This window comes from Neophocaena asiaeorientalis, unplaced genomic scaffold (assembly GCF_003031525.2).
Source record: "Neophocaena asiaeorientalis asiaeorientalis breed wild unplaced genomic scaffold, Neophocaena_asiaeorientalis_V1.1 scaffold51, whole genome shotgun sequence".
Lineage (NCBI taxonomy): Eukaryota > Metazoa > Chordata > Mammalia > Artiodactyla > Phocoenidae > Neophocaena > Neophocaena asiaeorientalis.
The window spans coordinates 588,469-608,363 of record NW_020173335.1 but is presented as its reverse complement, the minus strand read 5'-3'; the positions used below and the strand labels follow the sequence as shown (position 1 = coordinate 608,363).

Sequence of the window (19,895 nt, the reverse complement as noted above, 5' to 3'; positions counted from 1 at the left end):
CCCTGCTTTCTTTCCTCCTTTTTTTTTTTTTTTTTGCGGTACACGGGCCTCTCACTGCTGCGGCCTCTCCCGTTGCGGAGCACAGGCTCCGGACACGCAGGCCCAGCAGCCATGGCTTACGGGCCCAGCCGCTCCGCAGCATGCGGGATCTTCCCAGACCGGGGCACGAACCCGCGCCCCCTGTATCGGCAGGCGGACCCTCAACCTCTGCGCCACCAGGGAAGCCCTCCACTTATTTTTTTAAGACTCAGGTCATACATAGTTTTATCCATGAAACCTTACCTCACATTTTTAGGCCTAGGTAAGCACTATCTCCTCTTTGATTCCATAGAGCTTTGCTAACATTCTAATATAAAGCTTATCCATTATCGTATAGCTATTTACCTGTCTTTGTACTGAAACTGGAGCTCCTTCAGGACACACCTTTTCTTATTTATCTTCGTGTCTCCAATGCTGAGTGTCTCACTGACAGAAGGCACTTGATAAATATTTGTTGAATTAATGTATGAGATGATCAGCATTTAGGCTTACCATAGAGAAAAAGAGAAGATCCAAGAATAATTATGCCGAAAAAACAGCAGTAGACTTTTATTGCAGGCAGAAAAAGAAAAAAAGGTCAGCCTGAAGACAGAAAAACATTTTTGAAATTTCCCATAGAAAAAGGTAAAATGAAAAAAAAGAAAAAGAAAAAGGTAAAATGAGCCATAAAAAAAGAATCATGATCAGTGACACTTGCTACAAATATTAACCCACTGTTTCTCTTGTCTCAAAAGTTTACCCATCCTGACCTTAGAGCCAAGCACACGCTAGAGTCAGGCAGCTTCTAGCAACTGAGATGTGCAGCTGCCTCTAGCAAAGCTTCCAGCACAAGCCCCTCACCTTAACCTCTCTAATATTTCCCTATCAGTATATCACAAAAGCACTGACTTTCAAGAAAAGTGAGTACCTGCTATATGCCAGATACCAAGCTAAGTATTATTTCATTATATGTATATTTGTGTATGTTTGTATATATATATTATAATTCTCATAAAAATCTTTGTGAATTAAGTACGACTACTCCCATTTCACAGATGAAGACCGTTCAATGTCACACAGTTGTTAAGCAGACCAAATTCAAACCAGTCTTCTAACAAAGCACAATCCTCTTTCTCTCAAGGCATCAACTACATGAAATGTGACTTAAAAGTTCCTAGCAATCTTTCAGGTACTCCTCACATCATGCGTAAGGCTAACTCTAAGCTATCCCTCTATGGCAGGTGTTGTAGAATATTCAAAATTAAGATAAGACATTCACCAAGCTCCTTCTCTGCTAATGAGGGCCCTCTCTCTTTTATCTAAACTTCTAATTCCTCATTCATCAAACCCTAAGAAACAGGATTAAGTGAAAGTTTTATTCTCAAATTTAGAGTCTGCAGTAGATAGAATAACAGCCCTCCAAGGATGTAGACATCCCTAGAACGTTCCTGGAACCTGTGAATATGTTACATTACATGGCAAAAGGGACTTTGTAGATGTGATTCTGTTAAGAATATTGCGATGGGAAGATCATCTTGGATTATCCAAGTGAGCTAAAGAAATCACAAACATCCTCATAAGAGGAAGGCAAGAATATCAGTCAGAGAAGGCGATATGACAACAGAAGCAGAGGTCAGAGAGAGAGAGAGTTTTGAAGATGCAATGCTACTGGCTTTGAAATAGAGTAAGGGGCCAGGAGTCAAGGAATGCAGGCAGCTTCTAGAAGGTGGAAAAAGCAAGAAAATGAATCCTTCTCTAGTGCCTCCAAAAGGAATACAGCCTGCCAACACCTTGATTTTAGAACTTTTGATTTCCGGAACTGCAAGATAATAATATTTTAAGCCACTAAGTTTATGGTAACTGGTTATGGTAGCAACAGGAAACTAATACAGAGTTTCTATGTATTAATGCCTGAGAGTAAGAGGCAGCTCTGAGATTATCTTTCTGAAGACTAATTTTTTTAACTTAACTGTAGTATCCACTTGCATATCTTTTCTCTTTTTAAATGTACTTTTAACATTGTTTTTGATATATAATAACAAATCTAGGACAAAAATTATCCACAATCCCATCATTAAATTATTCTTTTCATTCTATCGTATTCTAGTTCTCTTCCTTCACCATACTCCATTTTTACATATTTGTAGTAATAGCAAGGAATGGATTTTATAGTCTACATTTTTACTAGGAACACTCCATGAGTTTTGGGGGGTTTTTTTGGTTTTTTGTTTTAATTTATTTATTTATTTATTTTGGCTGTGTTGGGTCTTTGTTGCTGTGTGCGGGCTTTCTCTAGTTGCGGCGAGCGGGGGCTACTCTTTGTTGTGGTGCACAGGCTTCTCACTGCAGTGGCTTATCTTGTTGTGGAGCACGGGCTCTAGACATATGGGATTCAGTAGTTGTGGCTTGTGGGCTCAGTAGTTGTGGATCGCGGGCTCCAGAGCTCAGGCTCAGTAGTTGTAGTGCATGGGCTTAGTTGCTCCGCGGCATGTGGGATCTTCCCGGGCCAGGGCTTGAACCTGTGTCCCTTGCATTGGCAGATGGATTCTTAACCACTGTGCCACCAGGGAAGCCCCATGAAATTTTTTTTTCTTTTCATTTTGCTTCATTTTTTTCTGAGATCCTCCTACCCCTCTCTCTTCCAACCTCAGGTAAGCATCCTTTGCTGCTCCTACATTTCAAAAATACTCCTGCCTCAAGGTCTTTGTATGTTATTGTTGCTCACTCTACCTGTAATACTCTTCATTCAGCTAACCCCATGGCTCATTCATTCATTTCCTTTAGGTCTCTGCTCAGAATGTCACCTTAAGAGAAAATATCTGCAATACATGTACAATAATAAACAAGGACTGACACCCATATCTATAATTCCTACAAATCTAAGAAAAAGAAAAAACAGGGGACTTCCCTGGTGACGCAGTGGATAAGACCCCATGCTCCCGATGCAGGGGGCCCGGGTTCAATCCCTGGTCAGGGAACTAGATCCCACATGCATGCCACAACTAAGGAGCCCTACAGTCACAACTAAGGAGCCCACCTGCTGCAACTAAGACCCAGTTAACCAGCCACACAAAAAAAAAAAAAAAAAAAAAAAAAAAAAAAAAGTCAGGTCAATGGTTACCTCTGGTGGGAAGAAGAGAAGGGGGATATTAATTGGAAAGGGGCATGCTTTTGGCTTCAGGGAAGCTATCTTCAACATCCTTAACTAAGTGGTGGTTACAAGGTTGTTCACTTTATATGAAGTCAGTAAACTGTACATTTATGTTTTATATACTTATTAATATGTATTTTATGTCACATAAGGTTAAATCACCATATTAGTGAGGCCTTCTCTGATTACCCAAAATAAAACAGTAATTCCTTCTCTGACTTCCATCTCCCTGAGCCAGTAGCTTTTTTTTGTTTTGTTTTTTCCTTTTTTTTTGGATGTGTCACATGGCTTGTGGGATTTTAGTTCCCCTACCAGGGATTGAACCCGAGCCCTCCACAGTGACAGTGTGTAGTTACAACCACTGGACCACCAGGGAATTCCTAAGCCAGTAGTTTTTTTTCCTCTATAGCCTTTGTCTTCACCTAACATAACTATGTATTTACTTCTTAATTTGTTTACTGTCCTATCTCCTCCTGCATAAACAAGCACTTTGTTTTGTTCATTGCTATATTCCCAGCCATTAGAAGAGTACCTAGAATAAAATACACATTTACACTTCTCTCCATATGATCCAAAGCTGTCCTTCCTCTTTAAATTGTGTCTCTTAGTTTATGGTACCACCATCTCCCAAGCCAGAAAACTAAAAATCATTCTAGAGTCTTTGATTTTTCTCAAAATAGTCTCTAAGTCCCATCAATTCTACTTTTTAAATAACTCTCATATTCATTCTCTCTGCTACTACCTTACTTTAGGGGTTTTTTTTGGGGGGGTGGGGGACAGGTAATTTCCACTTATTTTTTTTAAATGATTAGAAGATAAAACAGAAACATAATCTCTAGTTACAAATATAAAGTGGGTATGTATGTAGAACTATGTGTCAGTAGTTAAGATTGGCTAAGGCAGTCTCTGTTGCTAAAACAAAATTAAATTATAGTAAAAATCTCCATGAGTCCACATGAGTTCTTATGCACAGGGTCTCCCCCCAACCTCCATATTATTCTTATTTTTTTTTCCATTTACCTTAGGCTTTCATAACATCTTTCATCTGTACTGAAATAGCCTCCTAGAGAGTTTACTTTCTTCAATCTGGCTTTCCTCCAATCTGTTTTTCACTTTGCAGCAATATATTCTTTTCCCTACTTGAAACCAATCAGTCAGTGGCTCCCCAACTGCCCATAGGAAAAAATCCAGCCTCTAAGTGTAGCATTCAGGGCCTTTCATCAATTGGCCCTCACCTATCTCTCCAGGTTCATTTACCACCACTTCCTACCTCACACTTGTTTCAACAAAACTGAATTAGTTACAGTTCCCAAATACACCAAGTTGTGTGCATTTACTCAGGCTGCTACCTCTCTACTACCCCACCAGTAAACCAATCATTCCCTCTTCTTTTTATACATTTTTCTATTACTATACGTAAAACATTCATTCAATCAATATTCACTGAGTACCTCTATGTGCCAGAGACAGTGCTAGGTACTGGAAACCCAGCAGTTAATTAAGGACTCAGCCCTTATCCTGATGGAACTGATAATCTAATAAGGACTAAAGATGCTAAACAACTAATTATAACTGTGGTTAAGGATTATAAAGTGGGTAATACAGTATACAATGGAAATGTATGTTAGATGATAAACATGAGAAAGGGAGGAAGTTATAAAGAGAAGTACTACATGCATTTGTTTACATGTGGGTACTCCTTAATTACAGTCTGAGCTCCTTAAGGACAAGGATTATGCCATCTTTATATCACTAGTCAGGACAGTAAATAGTAACGTATAGTAATGTGCATTGACTATATTACAAAGATCACTGCCCTGTTAACTCCTAGGCTAATTCCCCTGGCCAGGCAAATGCAGTGATCTTATTGGCCAGGCCTGGGTCATGTGCCCACCCTTAAAGCCAATGGCTTAGATCAATTCTACCTAAGCCACACTGATTGCAAATAGGGGAGGAATGGTTCCAAGACAAAAATCAGGAAGCTGTTACCCAAATAAGAGGGAAGGAAAAACAAGAAAAAAAAAAGAGGGAAAGGAAGCTGGACAGGCAAAAAACAGCCAGCAGTCCTCTCTTTAGTGGACATTGTAATTATCTCCTCAAAACCTGTCTTGTTCCTTCCCCACACTGGTAAGGAGTTTATGTGGGACTGACCCCTTCCCCAGCTCCAGGAGTAGGCCCTGATTACACACAGCAGTAGTTCTCAAAGTGTGGTCTGCAGACCAGCCAAATCAGTAACATCTGGAAACTTGTTACAAATACAAATTTTTAGAACCCAAACCTACTGAATCAGAAACTCTGGGGGTAAGGCCTAGCGATCTGTGTTTTTACAAGTCCTCCAGGTGGTTCTGATGCACTCTCAAGTTTACCAGACAGAGAAAGCTACAATTAATAGTTCAAGGAATCCAGATTTTAAGACAGTGATCCTTTGAGACACAGGAATAGTCTAAATAGTGACAAACTCAGGATTTCTGTGTTATATTTGTGGGAAGCATCCTTTTTTCCCACCCAGAATTGAGGAAACATGTATTCCCAGGAGCCACAGGCAATCATCTTGTACTACCAGGGAAGCCAGCCTGAGAAAAAAACTGATATAGGGGAGAGCCAAGAGAAATGCAGAAAAACAGGGCCAAAGCCTGACAGCCTTAATCAAACCCAGCCAGGGACCCCCATTCCCTTTTTTTTTTTTTTTTAACTGAAGTATAGTTGATTTACAATGTTGTGCTAATTTCTGCTGTACAGCAAAGTGACTCAGTTATACACATATATACATTCTTTTTTTATATTCTTTTCCATTATGGTTTATCCCAGGAGATTGGATATAGTTCCCTGTGCTATACAGTACAACCCTGTTTATTCCCTCATCCCCTTTCAACTTTTCAACTACACAAACCCATAAATTCTCTTTGTTACACCAATTTGAGTTGGACTTTTTGCTACTGAAACTAAAAAATCCTGATATCCATTACAACAAGTTACATGTCTATCCCTACACATCTATCTCCATGGGGAGAATGTACTAGGAAATAGTGTCTATTCAACTGTCTAGCCTCTCTCTAAATTAGGCTTGGCAAATTTAGCAAATAAAAACACAAGACAACCAGTTAAATTTGAATTCCAGATAAACAATGAATAACTTTCTAGTATAAATATGTCCCAAATATTGCATGGGACATACTGAATGTATTTTATCTGGCAACTCTACTCTAAATGCCCATTGTTGATCCCTAGGAATCAAAAGAGAGGCCCACGTCAATCTCCGTCAGACAGAAGTGATAACTTCTCTTACATAGTTCATGAATACTAGGAAAAAGACTAAACTCCCAAGTCCTGAGCTAACATCCTACAACAGGTCTGAACTACCTGATTGTCTTAAGCAAACTTCTTTCTAAAAGTCAAACATGTTATACCCTCTATGGCAGAGAAGTGTGACAAAATGAAATATGTTGCTATATGAGTATTCATAGCTTCTTTTCTTTACTCCCTTGGTTCCTGGCCCTTATTATACAGATCAGAGTAATGAAATAGGCAAAGGAGAGAGCTGAAAGGGAAACAGGTACCCCTGGAAGAGAAACTAATAAGTTTGAGAAAGGGAGGAAAGAAACAAAAACAATGAGACTGTTCAAGTTGCTATAGAGTTTGGCAAGTTTTAAAAGAGAGAAGGGGGCTTCCCTGGTGGCGCAGTGGTTGAGAGTCCGCCTGCCGATGCAGGGGACATGGGTTCGTGCCCCGGTCCGGGAGGATCCCACATGCCGCGGAGCGGCTGGGCCTGTGAGTCATGGCCCCTGAGCCTGCGCGTCCAGAGCCTGCACATCCGGAGCCTGTGCTCCGCAACGGGAGAGGCCACAACAGTGAGAGGCCCACATACCGCAAAAAAAAAAAAAAAAAAAAAAAAAAAGGAGAAATCAGGGACTTCCCTGGTGGTCCAGTGGTTGAGACTCCGAGCTCCCAATGCAGGGGGCCTGGGTTCGATCCCTGGTTGGGGAACTAGGATCCCACATACCACAACTAAGCCCATGTGCCACAACTACTGAGCCCACGCACTGCAACTAGAGAGCCCACACGCCACAACTACTGGGCCCACGCACTCTAGAACCCACATGCTGCAACTAGCAAAGCCCACATGCTGCAACTAGAGAGCCCGTGCATTACACCTAGAGAAGCCCACGCGCTGCAACTACTGAGCCCGCACGCTCTAGAGCCTGCGCACAACTAGAGAAGCCCACGTGCCGCAACTAGAGAAGCCCATGTGCCACGATGAAGACCCAGTGCAGACAAAATTAATTATTTTTAAAAAGATACTCTTAAAAAAAAATGGGGAAATCAGATTTTAAGTGGTAATGCAATATGGTATGAATGTAATCCCCTTTGGCATTTTTGAGAAGATGGAATAAAGATTTAAATTACTTTTCAATTCAATTTAAATGTTAGGCTGGTGCTTCATCTGAATGGAACAGAGGAGATATGTCACAAAGCATCCCAGCTTAATAATAAAAATAATAACAACAACAGATACCTGCTCTAGGTGTCTAACATGTACTGATTCATGTAATTCTCACAACAACCCTACAATGGGGTTAATATTCTTCTCCCTGCTATATAGATTAGGAAACTGTCCAGGGTCACAAACCAGAAGTAGACAGGGCTAGAACTGGAAATCCAAGCAGCCCGAGTTCAGAGCTCCTAAACACTGAGCAACACTTCCCTATTTCAAAGCAATGTCTATACTCAAGCACTTAAGCATTCCACTAATAAGCAAAAACACACAAATATAGTTTAATTATTCTAAAACACTAACAACTTTAGCACATAAAGTAAAATGAAACATATATGGCATGGCTTCCTTCTCTTTAATTTCTTCTCCCCTTCAAAGCCCACCACAGAAACTTAGAACTTTAAGATAATTTTCTTTTCAAAGTTACTTTTGAAAGTAAATTATAGTACAGTCTAGATTTATACAGTAATGTTTATCAAAGCAACTTATGAGTAAGCCTTCATCAAATAACTAAGGCCACATATTATGCTGCTTTGCACTCAGACGGCAGAGATTAGAAATTATAACACTTCAAAAAAGAGAAAAATCCATCCAAAATATATAGTTTTGACATAATTTTAAAAGCTAAATCTTTTCATTACTAAAGCATACTTAAAGCTAAGAAATTAGAAAATAATTAAGTCAGTTTAGAAATGACAAGCTACATAACTGGTCATAATATTCAGAATCCAACTACTTTCACCACCTCCTCAGCATCCACCCTTATCCAAGCCACCACCATCCCTCAGCTTGCTTATTGCAGTAGCTTCCTAACTAGTTTCTCCACTTCCACCAGCAGCCAGAATCATCCTTTTAAGCCAGGAATCATAATACATCACTGTTTAATATCTTGGATGGCTTCTCACCACAGTTAAGTTTTTTTTTATTGAAGTATAAGTTGATGTACAAGTTACAGGTGTACAGAATAGTGATCCACAATTTTTAAAGGTTATATTCCATTTATAGTTATAAAATATTGGCTATATTCCTCAGTCAAGTTTTAAAAGCCAAAGTTCTTACAATGTCCTACATGGTCTTCCCCACCATCCACACCATTACTTGTCTTTAAATCTTACTACTTTCCCCTCATTCCACTCCAACCACACTAGCCTCGTAGACGATCCCTGAATACATGACACACACGCTTCTGCCTCAGAGTAAGTCATATGGTATCCCCTCTACCAGGCACACTCCCCCGCCCTCTCAGCTCCCATATATCTACCTGGCTAGCCCCCTCATTTCCTTTAGGTCAGGCCCTCCCTGTCCTATTATTTAAAATAGCAGGTCCCCCACCCAGCACTCTCTTTTTGTTCTCTGCTTTTTCTCCATATCATTTATCACCACCACTATGTATTTCACTTATGAATTTGTTTATTCTTTGTTCTCTCCCCTCCCTTAAAAACGTATACTCCAAAAAAAAAAATGTATACTCCATGAATACAGGGAGCTTTGCTGTTCTGTTCACTGCTATACCTAGAACACTATCTGGCAATCAAATATTTGTTGAAAAACATGAATTAATCAATACACATGAACAAAAACATTTTTGGATGCTTAATATGGTCTGGGCGTGTTAGCTGCTTTACAGTTGTTAATTCTCACAACAATCCTACTGAAGTAGGGACCATCATCATCCCCATTTTTTAGGTGAGGAAACCAAAACACAGAAAACATAAGTAAATTGCTCAATGACATATGCTACGAAGTGGCAGAGGCACAATCTGAACTCAGGCAATCTGATTCCAGAACCCTCTCTCTTAACAGCCCCACTATATTGCCTCTAAATTTCTAACTAGCTAATACATTTTAATTGACATGTATGGGTTGATCTATGGGTTACTTTAAGTGTCCTAATTTTTTTTTTTTTAAACATCTTTATTGGGGTATAATTGCTTTACAATGGTGTGTTAGTTTCTGCTTTATAACAAAGTGAATCAGCTATACATATACATATGTTCCCATATGTCTTCCCTCTTGCGTCTCCCTCCCTCCTACTTAAGTGTCCTAATTTTTAACATCAGTCATTCAAATCATAAATCATTCTACAAGTCCAAGGCTTCATATACCAAACTTACTTAATTTACTAAACTTTGAAATTTGGCATTTACAGTTTTACAAAATTCTCTCTTCACACTCATTTACTTAATATACTAATATACTCTATTCCAACACCTACATGACTCAAGTAAGGAAACTGTCAACCAGAGAAGTTAGCTTCCTCATCTTCTAGAAAGCAACTGGTAAGATAGGAAAAGGCCTGTCTTATATTTAACTCTCAGTACTATGTATGGGAAAGTGTTCATGACAAATTAAATGAAAAAAAAGCAGGTGTTGGGCTTCCCGGGTGGTGCAGTGGTTAAGCACCCACCTGCCAATGCAGGGGACACAGGTTCAATCCCTGGTCCGGGAAGATCCCACATGCCGCAGAACAACTAAGCCCGTGTGCCACACTACTGGCCTGCGCTCTAGAGTCCATGAGCCACAACCACTGAGCCCATGCACCACAGCTACTGAACCCCACGCGCCTAGAGCCCATGCTCTGCAACAGGAGAGGTCACCACAATGAGAAGCCCTTGTACCGCAACGAAGAGAAGCCCCAGCTCACCGCAACTAGAGAAAGCCCGTGCGCAGCAATGAAGACCCAATACAGTCAAAAATAAAAAAAATAAATTTTTTTTTAAAGCAGGTATTTAACAGGGTGAAAGGTATATGGGAATTCTCTGTGCATCTTTTCTGTAAATCTAAAACTATTCTCAAATGTAAAAGTTTGTATAAATACCTTAAAAAGCAGATATTTACAGTACTGTCTCATTTGAATTTGAAATGAGAAATACACAGGTGAAAGAATATATCTAAAGGTGATCACAGTGGTTATTCTGTGTGGTAGGATCGGGAGCTCTTACTTTCTTCTTTTTACTTATCTGTATTTTTTATCTTTTCCACAATGACTATGTAGTATTTTTGTAGTGCTTTAAATAAGAAAAATAAAATTTATCTTAAACTATCTTTAAAAAAAGGTTTGTAGCTAATTCTACAAATGCATATTAGAAGTTCAACAGGAATTATACCATACTGAGTGACTCAGCTGTAGAGTTAGAAAGTTAAAAAGGATACATGTGAAAGAACGAACTCTAAAGCAGTATTCTTCTAGCACAATCATTTCAATAAGGCCTTCTCCAAAACAATTTATACACAAATTTTAAATTTTTACTCATGATTGAATTTATTTTTTCTTAAGTTTTAAAAAAAAGAAACTAGGGAATTCCCTGGTGGTCCAGTGATTAGTACTCGGCGCTTTCACTGCCATGGCCCGGGTTCAATCCCTGGTCGGGGAACTAAAATCCTGCAAGCCACATGGCATAGCCAAAAAAAAAAAAAGAAACTATAACAATAGGTATTTAAGATTACATAGCTACATGCTCTGGATTTGTTGCCCTATACCCTTACACACGGGGAGACAACTAATCTGGTCCACAAACAGAACATCAGACAGGAAATCCAAGGCTGGATAATGGCGGATGGTATGACATCATGGTGTTGACTTTGGCTTTGTGTTGGCTCATATTCACAGGGCACAGGGCAGTTTTTATATTAACGTGGGACATGCAAAATGGTAATGATCTGGCAGGCTGGACCTAGCCTACTGACTCTTTTATTAAAAAAATTAGATAACCCTCTTACTTTATAGTAACTTACAAATAATACACAAGAAACAAAAAATATACCATATATGGGCAAACAATTTGGAAACTGATTTATAAGGCTCTATGCTTGACCTTACCTTGCTATCCCAAGTCAGGTCCTACACAATCTAAATTTAATTGGGATAGTAACACATTAAGTAAATTAAATCTACATTTGACCCAATACTGTGTTAAAACTAGCCTAACAAACTTTCAGAAACTTACTACTCACTTTAATTATTCCAAATTTCAAATGTGACTTTTACACGAAACCATAAAATTTTGCTGATAACATTAAGTATTGGAATTTTTCATTATTTCTTTTGTTAGAATAAATTACCTTTATAAGTTTAAAGGTCACATGTTGATAATAAATAATATCAATATTTTGAAACAAGTCACAAATGAAGCTGGTTGGGTCCACAGGTCTAAGATTTAACAAAATATTTGGACACTGGGTATTTAGAGAAAAAAAATAGATACAAAAGAAATATGACAGCTTGACCTCAAGCAGCTTACCTTGTTGGGGAGATAAATTATATTCACAAAATAATTAGTGCTATAATATAACATGATTTTGTGTCAAAATAACAGACCTTAGCCCTAGATAATTAAGGGGTTCAGTGCTAGAATTTTCAGAGGAAGAAAAAAAGGAAGAAGGACTTGCAAAGGATCCTGAGTTGAAGATGGGGTGGGATGGGCATAATCTAACACAAGAAGCGGCATAACCAAAAGGCTGGAGGTGGAAATAAGCAAGGTATATTGAGGGGATAAGCAAGGTATATTGAGGGGATAAGCAAGGAATTGGGCAAGATGAGAAATGAGAATAGAGGATTAGTATTTAAGTTGGAAATGTAAATTGGTACCATATTACTAAAGACTATGTAAGCCAAGTTTAAGAATATAGCCTCTGCTTAAAGGAAATGGAGAGCTGCTCATTATTTCTAAATAGAGCAGTAAGACGATGAAAATAACATTTCTGTAGGATTAACCTGGCTGAAGAATTCAGGATGAATTTATGGGGGAGGGGAAAAAATTAGAAAAAAAGCAATCACTTAGGAGGCACTGATTAAGAACTTGGGCATTAGAGTCAGGCAGACAGACCTGCTCTGCTACTTGCTGGCTGTGAGGCACTGAATAATTTACTAAACACATTTATGCCTCAGTTTCCTGTCTGTAAAGTGGGATACTAATAGTGCTTATTTTATAAGGTTGTGGTATGGCTAAAGGAAATACTACATATGAAAGCATTTACATAGTGCTTGTTCTGTAATAACTACTCAACAAATGTTGGCAACAATTACCGTATTACAAACCATTTCAAATGCTAGGTGATGAGGAACAAGGGCAATAGAAACTAAAAAGAAAGGATGACTTGGGTCATATTTCCATAGACTCATGAGATGTTATAACTAGAAAGGACCCTAGAGAATTCTTCCAAAAACAAAACGGCCCCAGTTTAAATGTCAAGGATGAGACAAGAATGGAGCAAGATAGCTCAAGAGGTTTTGACTGCAAGAGTATCCAAAGCAGTAGAGTTAAGATAATTAAATATTATCAATATGCTTTAAGAGGGACTTCCCTGGCGGTCCAGTGGTTGAGACTTCGCCTTCTGGTGCAGGGGGTGAGGGAGCTAGGATCCCTCATGCCCCACAGCCAGAAAACCAAAACATAAAAACATTGTAACAAATTCAATAGAGACTTTGAAGGTGGTCCACATCAAAAAAAAAATCTTTAAACAAAAATATGCTTTAAAATATAAGCTACAATGAACTGAGTATATAACATGTGCCAAACACTGTGCTATATTATGATATAGTACTTCTAATTCCCAGAACAACTGTGAAAGGTACATATTAGTTCAATTTTACAAAAGAGAAAATGGATGCTCACAGAGGTTAAGCACTAGGCACGTAACCTTGGGCAGAGTAAGAAGCAAAGCTAGGTATGGGACCCATACCATCTGTTTCCAAAGCCTGTGTTCTTCCTACTACATTCAGACTACATCCCCCTTTAATATCAATAAAAATTATATCATATCACACAGACATATTTGTAATTATTTTTCTATCTACTTTGTTAAATATGGTGACCATAAACATGTCCAATCTTTTCTACGTTCTAAGATAAATATAAAAAATGAGAATAAATTTTAAAAGCATTATAAAATGAAGACTTACCATATTTCTAATGAAACATAGTTGGATATACTATAAACTATAATATATTAAATGAAAGCAATGGCTAATCTTTTTCAATAAGAACATGCAGAAAAAGTTGGCATGGCTTTTTACATCATTTGATGATATTAACATTTGTCCCATACTACAGCATCATTAAAGAGTGACATGTAGCTCATAAAAGAAATACCTTACTACACATAGGAGAAGCATTTTACATAAGATGAATCCATCAAATGTTCAGAGTTATAAAGAAAAATTACAGAGAAGCAGAATGCTCAGTCTGCTAATAGTAAGGACCACATGGTGGCAGGTGACCTATTTCTTCAGTGTTGCTTCTCAGCAGATATTTCCTTCAACCACAGGGCCAGTATGCTAGTTCTCCACCAGAATGTCACTTAATCTAAATTTTACCAGGATGAAAATACCAAGTATGCCAAAGCAAGAAAGTTTCCTGAAACAACCTTTTCATTTGGCTTCAAAAAAGTCAGAAGATACTTTACTGGGTTGGCCATCAAACTATGTAGTCAAGTAACTACTAAACCAGTACTTCTCAAAGTGTAGTCCAGAGACCAATGAGAGTCCCCAAGACCTTTTCAGAGGGTCCAACAGATCAAAAATACTTTCAGAATGTCACTAAGACATTACTTGCCTTCTGTACTCTCATTCATTCACAAACTGTGTAGTGGAGTTTTCCAGAGGCTATGACCTGTGGTATCTCAACAGACTGAATAGAGGAGCAGACTTAGGAATTTACATGTCTTCCATTTAAGCCAGACATTAAAGTTATTTGCAAAAACATAAAATGATGCCACTCTTCCCATTTTTTTGTTTGTTTTTTGGGAAATATAGCTATTTTCTCATTTTAAAGTTATGTTAACATGTAATGCTTTATTATTTCTAAATGAATTAAATATTTTTAACTTCTCAGTTTTATTCTAAAATAGTAAATTTCAATAGATACAACCCACTTAAACAGAAACTCTTTGGGATCCTCAATAATTTTTAAGAGTATAAAAGGGGTAACTGAGGGCTTCCCTGGTGGCGCAGTGGTTGAGAGTATGCCTGCCAATGCAGGGGACACTGGTTCGTGCCCTGGTCCGTAGATTAAAAAAAAAAAAATGAGAACCACTTTTCTAGACCTTCCTGTATTTATGTTTTGCCAAGCAATTAAATTTTTAATTTTCTAGTGACCACTGAGGAGATGTTGCTGCCGTACAGATTATTTCAGAAATTTGTCTTGATAAGAACAAAAAAGTCTACAGACAATCTTAAAAAGAATTGTATCCATTAGTTTAAAAAATAAATCATTTATTACATCTCCTCAAAATAAATACAATAACAATGTCAAAACTAAAGTGCAAGCTAATAGACCACTATCTATAAGCTCTGGGCATGAGTTTATGATCAGTTATGTACTGGTAATCCTCCAATAGCTCCTATACCAAAACAGGGCTCTCTGAGAGGCCTATCCAGCAACTGTTCTGTTATGGAATAATCCTGATTCCCAAATCACAACAGGACTAACTGAGATGCTTAAAAGCAATTCTCTGTACCATAATCTTAACATCTCCAAAATAAAAAGTTTTGTTTCATCTAAACAGTCCAGTATTTCCCAGTATTTCTGGGAACTACATAAACATTAAGACATCAAAGTCCCATCTGGATCCAATCCTTACGTTGTCAATAAATTGTAATAGATGTAGCAATCCGTGCAGTTATTAGAAACCTTCAGGATGCATGGTAATGGTAGTTTTTGAAAATACAGGCTGGAGGGAAACACCTTTCAATACTAGTTTTTGAGGCTGCTGGAAGCAATAACAGATAAAAACTTCACATTTATGCTTCAGTCTAAAATTAAAATGAAAGCCATACTTTGAAAACTGTAATATTAATATTATAGTTAAGGAACCTAAGTCAACAACTGTTTAATTTGAAAGTTACTTAACCCTAGGCTATTGCAATAGCCAAGAAATGAGGTGACCAAAGACCTTAAGTAGAAAAGCACTTAAAGGCTAGAAAGAAATGATGCTCCTTAGGTATTCATTAATTCACATGTTTATTAAATTGTCTACTACTTGCAAGACCTTGAGCAAGCTAAGAAGCTCATAAGCTGGTGGGAAGACAATTCCAAAGGGGGAAGTATACATAAATAAATGCAGAAGCTACTCTAGACAGAATGGAAGAAGTTCTATCTGAGAAGTGCTAGAAGAGTGAGGGAAGGATGTCTCCTAACAGAAGGGATCATGGAACATACATTCTGGCATAGAAGGCATCTCACCAGGGCCCTTAACATATACAAGATTCCAACCCAAAGTGAAAGGCATCCGAGGATGAGGAAAACACACACAGTAAGGAACAGCAAGTATAAAATAGCTTCCACAGAACTTGTGATGGACTCCAGGAGGAGAAAAGACTGGAATATTAGGCTGGAAGCAAAAATAAAGGGACTTACGTGACAGGATAAGCAAGAAAGGGCTTTTTTTCAGTAGGCAAAGGGAAGCCATTGGACGGTTTTTAAAGTCATCGGAAGATTTACCATTGGAAGGTAAATCATCAGATGATATTTTAATAATACTGTGGATTGGACAGAGTAGAAATGGGGAGAACAGTCAGTGCACTATCACACCAGTCCAGGCAGGAAATAAGAGCTTGATCTGGGACAGGAACTAGGAAAAAGGCAGATACAAGACATGCTGCAACCTCTTCACTAAAAATCAACTTAGTTTTAAATGTTTCGAAACTTAATTTACCACACAAAACAAGGTTGCTCACATTATTTACATTACACTTTTACTTCACTTCATAGGCAATACTTCAGCATACTCAAGTGTGCTTCCTTTTTAAAAAGCTGTTAGGAATAACTAACTGTATTCTACATTAAGACTATAAAATGGGTAATAAAGAGCAGCATAACCATACTTTCAGTATTCTGACTAGAATCACAGTATGCAAAATTTCTTTTAACGATGAACATTTTAAACTCAAAAGTTTATTTCCATGGAATACACAAAGTTTGGATCAGAATTTTCTATACAATCTTGTAAGACCCACACTACTACATAATTATAATAGTTCACTTTTCTTAAAATCATTTCTGGACAACTCAACTCAACTCGGTCTACACTTCTACCAGGCCCATATTTTTCAAATATTAGTGCCTTCTTCATTTTCTCCCCTCCTCCCCACTCACCTCTCCGCCCAACAAATTCCCTTTGTATGTCTGCAAGGCAAGATACTATGTGATACAGTATGATTCTAAGGCAGTTCGAATATATAATTCTTATAGTAACAGAAATCTAGAATTATTAACCTTACTTTTTACAGGAGAGGAACCAATGATGTACTAAATTTCCATTTATGTGAATGATAAATGCATCTAATAGAAATGATGCTTTACCATTGGGGGGAAACAAAGGGGGAAATACACACAATAGATGGGTGGCAAATCTCACAAACTTTGCAAAATACAAAAAAAGCTGCATCTGGATTGCAGTCACAATTATAAAAGCAAATAAAGAAGGCTCCAAAATGAAGGGAAACGAAAAAATTCTAAGTGATCATTAAGAGTGAAAAAGGTTGATTCAATATTAGTACTAGTTTTTAATGTAACATCATTTAACACTCTATCTCTCAAAAAAAAACAAAGAGGATAATTCACTGTTCACAAGGACACAGGAAATAATTTCTACATACATCCTATAAGACAGTTATACTTCATTACACTTTCATGGGCTCAAATCCTTTCAAAGGCTTCCAAAAACACATAGTCTTATGATAACTGAGATTCCCCAATGACACACAATTTATTCTATAGGCTTAGCTATAACACATTTTTTAAAGACATAACGAATTCATCCTCAACAAAAATAGTCACAAAGGCCCTCTACTTATTCAAAAATCATTACATAAAGCGCTGTCTATAACTGCAAACAGGGTTTGAAAATCTGACAGCTAATAATCATAAAATGGGGTAGACTTTAAAGAAAAAAAATTACCCAACTTTTCCATTTTTCCTTCCTTTTCCTTTCCTACCAGATACACAAAATGTCTGTAAGGATCTCAGACAAAGCTCTAAAGTAAAAATACAGTGTATGTATACTTTATATTATGTATACTCAAACCTATCTCATATATGTACACATCACATATATTCACACAAAAAAGGTTTCTCCTTTTTTTACGCTAAGAATTGAAGTTACGTTAAATTCTATCCCATAAATGAAGTTAAATCACCATAAATTAAAGAGTAATAAAATAGGGCACGTAGATCTGAGTGACTATATTCTGAAAAGAAAAACCTCAGACTAAGGCCTTGACTGAATAAAAACGCCCAATCCCTGAAAATCACTAACCGGCATTCGGTTTCCGTGAGAGAAAAAGGGGGTCTTAAAACGAATCATCACATAGGTAACCCAGTTTCAGAAGTTAACCAACGTAAAACACAGCGAACCAAAGAAGACAAACGTACGAAATGACAAGCTTTAAAGAATTTCCCCAAAGGCAAAGACTGACTTCAAGACTGGGATATAAAGCATCCTTTGCAGGTAGAAGAATCTTTAATTGAAAAAGAAAAAAAAAGGGGGGTGGCGGTGGTGAAGGGTACGACAAAAAACCGAACGACAAGCAAAGGCAAAGAAGTAAAAGAAACGGGTCTCTCCTCCCATCCCCCACCCCAGCCGCCACCCCCACTCTCACAGGACAATAGGATCGGGGTCCTAACTGAAAACTTTAAACGTGTAAACCAGAAGCAGTTTTACTGCAGCTCTCTCTAACTGCAAATCTGCCCCTCATCCCGAACCTAGTTCACCCAAGAATACTTCTGCCCTGAAAACATCACCAAGGTTTTGTTAAACACAAATCAGACCCATCACAAGATTCTCTCTTTTTTCTCCCAAGTACCTGGAGGATCCATTTCAATATAAAATATCAGTTCTGTCGAATAGGGCATCATCACCTCCCTCCAGTCTGCGTCATCGCGGTCCATACTCCACACCGTATTGTACATCGCGCTGTCAGGGGCAGGTCGTCAGGAAATATATAGAAAGCATATATTTTTTTAATCTGCTATTTAAAAATCTAAAAATATATATCTGTAAAAGTCCCACTCGGAAATGTACTTCGGGGTTTCCGACGGCCGGTACAAGTCCAGCCAACTACCAGGACAAGGACGGGGTCCTCTTCCCCGCTCCTGCTTTGGCAGCCAGCAAAATGCCCCCCGAACGTTCAATCTACGGGCTCTTCTCCTCGAAGGGGTACAGAAAGGCTTGGGGGGCGGAGGGCAGAAGTGTTAAAAAGCGGCTTCCCCAAAATCCCTCCTACACGGTCGTTCTCCAAAGAGAAAAGCTCCCACCGCCTTCAAATCTTTCCGCGGAAGCCACTTTTGTGTCCTTCGAGAGAGGGAGAATAGAGAGGGGGGGGAAAAGAACGCCCTGGGAGAAAGGTGGGTAAGTGACAAAGGAAGGCATAAAAAGGAGGTTGGGTATTGCGTTCAAGTTTCGGGGTCCCACTGGTCTGCGGGGAGAAATCCCCTCAGGGGCCAGGACTCGGGCTCCGTTCCGGTCGGGCTCGGAACCGAAGCTGCTGCAGCCTGGGGATGGGGGCCCGTCCGAGTGTCCAGTTATCTCTGCTTGGCCGTGCGCTCCCGCCCGGCTGCAAGCAAGCTCGCCAGCGCCGGCTCCCCTCACGCTCTGCCCTGACTCAAGCCACTAGAGTTTCATTTTAACGGCGCGGAGGGGGGACACCCTCCCCCGCCCCCACGCTCTCCCGCTGAGGCGCCACCTAACCGCGCCGAGCAGGGGGGATGGCCAGCATCGCTACTGCCCCTTCCACTCTATTCTGCCTCGAAGTGTTGGGGCTTCTGTCAGGTGCCTGAGAGACTCTTTAAGAAGCTGTCCTCCGCCTCGGCTATCAACTCTCCCCACCGCTTCCTAGGCCTCGGCTCCTCAACCCTCCAACCTTTCTCCCCCCAGCCTCAATCAGAATGGTAGGGCCCGGGCGCTGGCCACTCGCCAGGAGTCAGTGCCGGGAGCACGCGAGCCGCGCGGGGAGGGAGAGGCGAGAGGGGAGGGGGGGGAAAATGAGAGGATGAAGTGGCTGGTGATTGGCTGAGCCTGGTTGCCGGAGCCCGGAGCCTGCGTCTTTTGTCTGCCTTGCTCCAGCTGAGGAGCGGGAGACGGCTGCGCGCCCCAAGCGAGCCAATCAGGAGCCAGCCGGCGCCGGCCGGTGAGGCGGCGATTGGTCGCAGCCCAGTTACTAAGCGGGACAAAGGCAGAAGGGGGAAAGAAAAGAGGAGGAAAAAAAAAGAAGAAAGAAAGAAAGCGCAAACGGCG

At 39.4% G+C, this 19,895-nt stretch overlaps 1 protein-coding gene across 1 annotated transcript in view; it reads right to left on the bottom strand.

The window, feature by feature from the left end:
• PIK3R3 (phosphoinositide-3-kinase regulatory subunit 3) overlaps nucleotides 1–19,207 on the bottom strand; it is an 83,494-nt gene extending 64,287 nt beyond the window's left edge. Inside the window, exon 1 of the mRNA XM_024746178.1 lies at nucleotides 18,466–19,207. Coding sequence (XP_024601946.1) covers nucleotides 18,466–18,571 — 106 coding nt within the window. The 5' untranslated portion in view covers nucleotides 18,572–19,207. The remainder of the gene's footprint in view (nucleotides 1–18,465) is intronic.
• Between the last annotated feature and the right edge of the window lie 688 nt (nucleotides 19,208–19,895).